The following is a 5,842-nucleotide window of genomic DNA, read 5'->3' as shown; positions in this document are numbered from 1 at the left end:
GCAACACGGAGCCTGCTCCTGGGTTGCCTGGAGGGCAGCAGGGCCCTCTCCTGCCTCAGAGATCCCTCACCTCAACCTGCACCAGCGACCTCCTGTCTCATGTGGCTGCGGTGCTGCACGCGGAGAAGCTGGGGGCCCTCTCCCACCCCTCCGCCTTGCCTAGCTTGCACATTCAGGACATGCTCCATCAAAGCTTTCTCTGGTTGCCTTCATGGAGATATTCCCACTGATTGGTTTTGCACCTGGTCTGCCCAGCCCTAGTGGAAGACCCTCTTGTAGAGCACATATATCTAACCACTGTGTGCCCTGAGGAGGTCAGCTGGAGGCCCACGAGCCAGACCAACATACAGAACTGTGCCTTCCCCCTTCCCTTCCAAAACCGTGAGCTCAGTGTTGCCTCAGGAAGGCAAGATTGTTCACAAAGACAATTGCAGGGGGCTTTCCATTTGCCTCCTGCTGCTGAGTATCACTTAGGAAGTCTCGTTTTCCAACCCCTGCCCTCCTGCAGCAGGAAGAGGGAAAGATGCCTTGCCTTGCTGATGCATGGGTGAGATTATCAGGTCATCAAATTCTGTAGCTTAAGACGATTAAGAAACATGATGTTAGCGCCCTCCCACCATTGGATTACCTCCATCTCCCAATAACCTCGCCTGAGACACCCTTTTCCAGGTATATTCTTACTCTTCCTTTCACCCCATCTCAGAACAAGAAGACTTACTCCGCTTGGCTAGTTGAGATCTGGGCTGTCTCTTTTCCCTCTCCCCATTTCCTACTCACACATCCCTCTTTCCAGAGTGCCTCCCTCAAGGGGTATTTGTGGATGGTTAAGGCCTCTAACCGAGTATCTCTGGGCAACACGGCCTTCCTGGAACAAGCTGCCCCCCACGCTGTCCCACGTGCAAAGTGACACTCATAGAAGTGCCTTTGTGCCACAGCGTGAAGCTGAAATGTTCAGGGACTGAGGTCACTGAAGGGACTCTCACAGGACTGTCCTTGTTCTCCGCGACAGAAATATGTGTGTGGCAGGGGGAGATGCCAGACTATGGCCAAAGGGCTCTGTTCCCACACAGCTCACCCGCTGCCTGCTCCTTCTGCAGGCTGCTCCTGTCAGGGAGCACTTCTGAGCATAACAAAGAGGCTGCACCGTGTGCGCGTGTTGTGCGTGGGAGCAGCGCGTCTGAGGGCTGCTGCTCTGCAGTCAGGTCGGCGCGGCCGTGGGCAGCCCATCTCCCCGCCTGCAGAGGCGGCTGCCTTGCGCCAGCAGTCAGTGGCAAGCGGGGCAGCGACGACGGCCAAGGAGTTTCCATCTCCAGCCACTGGGAACCAGCAAGGCCTGAGCGTCCACAGCCACCGCCGCCCCAACGCCCTCCGTTGGGTGGATTCTGTTTCTCAGGACAAGGTGTCCTGCCCTCTGCTTCCCACACCATAGTACAAGCTGCAGACCAAAGACCCACGTCTGTGGAAGATCCTTTCTGCCGCCACTCTGTATCCCGTGCACTTATTATTGTTCTTATTAAATCAGTTTTGATACTAATTTCTCCTCTGGTGCCTCCTCCTCAAGCCTCCCGACACTTGCAGTGATCTTGCAAGCTTAACATCTTCTCTTGCCTCATCTGCTCACATTCCAGTCCCGGCCCCAAAATTACCTTGTCTCTGCACCCAGGGCTCATGAGGAAGTCGAATTTGCCGACACCACAAGGATGCTTGGATCACCTGGTCCAGTACCTTGCCTCTCGCTGTGACTAATTCATCAAGCAGCCCTCTCTATTCAGCCAGCACCATGTTGCATATAGGAAAGTGCAAAGTTTCCTCTCCAACCCAGCAACAATTAGTTTTCACCCTGAAGCAAATTGTTACCATTCCCAAAACTGGCTTGGCTACAGACCTTCCAATCCTTCAGAAAACACTTGCCCAAACACTCAGGCAGCAACAAGGCCCATAGGCTGTAGGACACCACCCTCAATGTGTTTTGAGCTAAACGGCTGCTGCTTACGCTGAAGGAGGCAGTGCGGAAGCACAGAGGAATAGCAGGAGCATTGCTATGTCCCTTCAGGTTGGGCTCTCCATACAGTGCTCTTCTCTTCTAATGTCATCCCACCCAGTTCACAGTCCTCCGAAGTTTGCTGTTTGCTTTCATACACCAGTCTTGTTTGGAGCTTTAACGCCGTTTCTCTGCTCAGCAATCTTCTCCCCATTACCTCAATCTCATGAGGGCAAGGAGGTAAAAGTTTACCCTGTTTTTCTTAGTATATTTCATGTCTTTCCTTCCAGCATTGTCGGAGGTGTTGCAATATCCCTATTACCTCATTTTCTGCACATTTCAGTCTCTCTCTCCTGAGGACTTTGGGAACAAGATTGACCCAGTGTGCTCCAGGCTCTCTCTCCCTCCCTGTAGCTTGTGAGACACTTTTTAATTAGAGCAGCGGCAGCAGCTAATCAGGAGTAATTGCCTGTAATCCTGTGTGACAGACACAGACTGAGAGACGCTGAACAGTGTAACCAAAGCAAAATACCCTCCTTCTTGCTGCCCTCCTCAGCCTCACTTCCATACCAAGCATGATATTGTGTGGAAATGTCTGACTAATGGGTAACCCAGGTGGAATGTGCCAGCAGATAAGTGAGGTGAGATAAGAGGAAAAGACGGAGAAGACAGTTCCTTATCTCTGGCAGGAATGCCAGCCAAGAGGCACACCTGGGCTCCATTCCCAGGGCCGCTGCTTTGCCTGGTACGGCTCCTGCTGGGGGGCAATACCCCGTTCCTCCTTCCTGTTTACTTCAAGAGGCCAAGAAGAAAATGCCAAACCCATGCCCTGAGGGTCCCAAACCTAACATTTAATTACACGCTCTTGTGGCACTGAATGCCACAATGCCCACGTCATGCTTTTGTTTTCCTCCTTCCCAAAACCTGGATGCAGGAAGAAATGGTGCATTGTGAAGAGATTACATGGCCATTCACTTGCAATCACAAACCACCTTCCTTGATCTGAACCCCACCTACAGCCTGTGTGCCATCCATTCATTCCTACATCCTGGTCTGACCTGAAAAGGCACCTGTCTTTATCTGGGGGCTATTTCCATCCAACAAGGACTCTTTTCCCGTTGGCAGAAAACCTTGGGCTTTTTCAGTGTCCCACATTAAACCACAGAGCCAGAGACCTCAGAGAAGTCAGAGCTGGAGCAAATAACCCCAGTGCTTGGACCTTTATTAGAGCTAGGACGCAGTGCCCATCAGTCCAGTTTGAAGGAGGTGACCCTGAATCCTCCCTTGACACCCATGTAGGCGATCTTGTCATAGCAGTGTCGATTAGGGAACTCCACTTCATGCCCATCTGGTAGTTTCACCTGGAATTTGTCTGCCAGGAATTCAATGACAAGCTAGGAGAGGGGAAGGGAGGAAGAGAAGGAATTGGGGACAAGACAAAGAACAGGAGATAAATATCCATTCCAAAGACTGTGTTGTTACACATCATGGTCAGATCTGGTCCTGGAAGTCTTAAGCAAGGTGCTGGAGACTGAGCTGAGTTAACACCTCACACAGTGGAGTAGGAAATAAGCAACAGATATGGAAGGTCTCAGTTTATACCTAGAATATGGTCTTGGGAGAGGATCTCCCTGAGGCTGTTTCATCTGCTCGGGTTGTAAAATCAGAATGGTTAAACCTCTGCACTGACAAGATGAAAACTCTTCACAGATTGCTGCAAATTAAAGGGATCATTCCTCATTGCCATTGTCTCTCCACCCTTCCTCATGAGCCAGCCGCAACTGAGGAAATGAGATTCCATTCCACAGCAATAGGGAAAGGGCTGCTCATAAAAGCAGCCCTGTCAAAATCCGGGAGCATCAGATAGCAACTTAGGCAGCATCCCTGGCAGGGGGAGAGGGCGGACAGGCTGTTAATGCGGATCCAGGAGAGCTGAGGATGGGAGGGCTGAGGGAGAGTTAGTTGGAGTAGAAAGGACAAGAGTAGTAGTTTGTACTACATTGCTCCCAACCCTGGGTTGCCTTAAAGCTTGTTTGCCTAGCAGAGAATGAGAGACAGAAAAGTGTGGAGAGCAGCAAGATTCTGTTTCTTGGACACTCCTTCATTCCCCCCTACTAGGTGTGCTCACTTTCTGAGCTGCACTGGACAGGAATGGGGAGCAGAAACAAAGTCCAAGACAGAAAAGGCTCATGCAAAGTTTCCAGAGGAAGCAATGGGAACTTGAAGGAGGAATGGAAATGGCAATAAGGACTCAAAAACCAGGGGATGAAGGTAAGTGACTGTTGAGAGAGGGCATCCTGAGAGGAAATGGTGTACAAGAACATGATAACTAAGGGTTTCAACAGCCCCACACTACTCAATGCCTGCACAGACCCCTCACCTTGATAGTGGAGCCCTTGGAGAAAGAGAGGTGACTGTCACGATGCTCCTGCTGCCAGGCTTGGGAGCACTTGGAGTTGCAGACAATGACAGACTCATTGAAGCGGGGATTGAAGTGCAATGCCAGATCCGAGGAGCTGTGGCCAAGGTTGATGATGAAGCTGTGGGGAGCAGAAGGAAGGTCAGCTGTGTGAGCAAGCCAGGGTCTTAGAAGTATCTGAGATCCAACAAACAGTTCTGCCTCCAATTCCTCATCAGTGTTGAAGATATTTCATCTCTCCTGTTTCATCATTCTGCTCATGAACGAGAGTATTAGGATTGGGGTGGTACAGAGGATCCCTGTAAAGTACTGAGTTATGCTCAGCTCAGGCTCTTTGTACTGGGCAGGCACCTCTAGTGAGCTAGAAACACCCCCACCTCTGCAACCTACCTTCGGTCTGGTGAACTGAGGTAGTTTCTTCACACTTACCCATTGGCATCCTCAGATATCCTGCCCTTAATCTTCAGGCTATCCCCAGCCTTCAGATCCAGGTTGAAGATTTCAAACACTTCCTAAAGCATAAAGTAAAAAAAAGCCTGTGGGGTTCCTTCAGACACTACACGTGAGAGCACACTACTTGGTGAAGGTTCTATGGCCAAGAAAACATCTACTGCACTCAGCAGATGTTCCTCTCGTGGCTAAATCGCCTCATCGTGGAGATCTTGCATGGTTTTCTCACTCAGTGAGGGGAAGAGAGGGCTGAGTGATGCCAGAAGAAGAAGAAAAAAAAAAAAAAGAAAGAAAAGACATAGAATCATTATGATTGAAAAAGACACTCACAATCATTGAGTCTAACCATAAGATCATCAAGTCCAACTGTGAGAGAGGGAAGAGTTGAAAACAAGCTTCTCCACAGCACAGTGAAAGACAGAGCATGACGACAGACACATAAGAGGATTCAAGGAGCAGGGTCAAACGCAGGACTCCCCAGAGGCTTCACAGCGCCTCATCACTCACAGCCCAGAGAATGCCATCAGTGAGCATGGAGGCGGCTGTGGCGTGCCCGTCCCTCACTCATCATTGCTGACTATCCACCACCATGAGCTGGGGACACCGAGGTGACAGAAGAAAGGAGCAGCAGACATCTTACAGACATCTTCCTCAGCAGAGCAGAGTGACCAGGCAGGAAGCCACCGTCAGTTTAGCTCAGAAACTCTTTGTACAGAAGACCTTACAACCCTGAACTTCCTTATGGCTTACACATTAACACTGCCTGTGCAGAGCACCACAGACTGCTGTTATGCAAGACTTTCCAACTAGCTCCCCCCTGCACTCATGGACTTAAGGAGTTTTCATGAATCCCCATCCCCAATGCCCTCTCAGTGGACTTAATGCTGAGGGATAAGCACACATGGCCATTGCGGTGTTACCACATAGGACATCATATAGGTGTCCACCACATAACCCAGTCCACCCTAACCCTAAGAAACAGGAACATTGCC

At 50.4% G+C, this 5,842-nt stretch overlaps 1 protein-coding gene across 3 annotated transcripts; it reads right to left on the bottom strand.

Moving 5' to 3' along the window:
• Positions 1-3,173: 3,173 nt before the first annotated feature.
• LGALS2 (galectin 2) lies at positions 3,174-5,624 on the bottom strand. Of its 3 annotated transcripts, none has more exons than XM_010224141.2 (4): positions 5,436-5,624; positions 4,830-4,912; positions 4,362-4,521; positions 3,174-3,375 (listed from the first exon to the last, which is right to left on the bottom strand). In XM_010224141.2, exons 1-4 carry the CDS (start codon positions 5,439-5,441, stop codon positions 3,229-3,231), a joined length of 396 nt encoding a protein of 131 aa, XP_010222443.1. In that variant the 5' UTR covers positions 5,442-5,624; the 3' UTR covers positions 3,174-3,228. The 3 variants fall into 3 exon arrangements, with proteins under 3 accessions (XP_010222443.1, XP_010222442.1, XP_088387972.1); XM_010224140.2 differs by having other exon boundaries at positions 5,491-5,624; XM_088531846.1 differs by having other exon boundaries at positions 5,429-5,486.
• Positions 5,625-5,842: the final 218 nt, after the last annotated feature.

Source organism: Tinamus guttatus, unplaced genomic scaffold (assembly GCF_059628265.1).
Source record: "Tinamus guttatus ecotype Peru unplaced genomic scaffold, ASM5962826v1 Tinamus_guttatus_pri_ptg000439l, whole genome shotgun sequence".
NCBI lineage: Eukaryota > Metazoa > Chordata > Aves > Tinamiformes > Tinamidae > Tinamus > Tinamus guttatus.
Note: the sequence above shows the minus strand (reverse complement) of the source record. Positions and strands in the feature narration are given on the sequence as shown.

What these genes read in the sequence shown, in the direction of transcription:
- LGALS2 (XM_088531846.1), bottom strand. Translation starts at nt 5,485, where the DNA reads ATGTCTGCTGCTCCTTTCTTCTGTCACCTCGGTGTCCCCAGCTCATGG. An exon ending in CCAGCTCATGGTGGTGGATA is followed by an intron (nt 4,913 to 5,428) that starts GTCAGCAATGAT and finishes TTTATGCTTTAG; the next exon opens with GAAGTGTTTGAAATCTTCAA. An exon ending in ATATCTGAGGATGCCAATGG is followed by an intron (nt 4,522 to 4,829) that starts GTAAGTGTGAAG and finishes TGCTCCCCACAG; the next exon opens with CTTCATCATCAACCTTGGCC.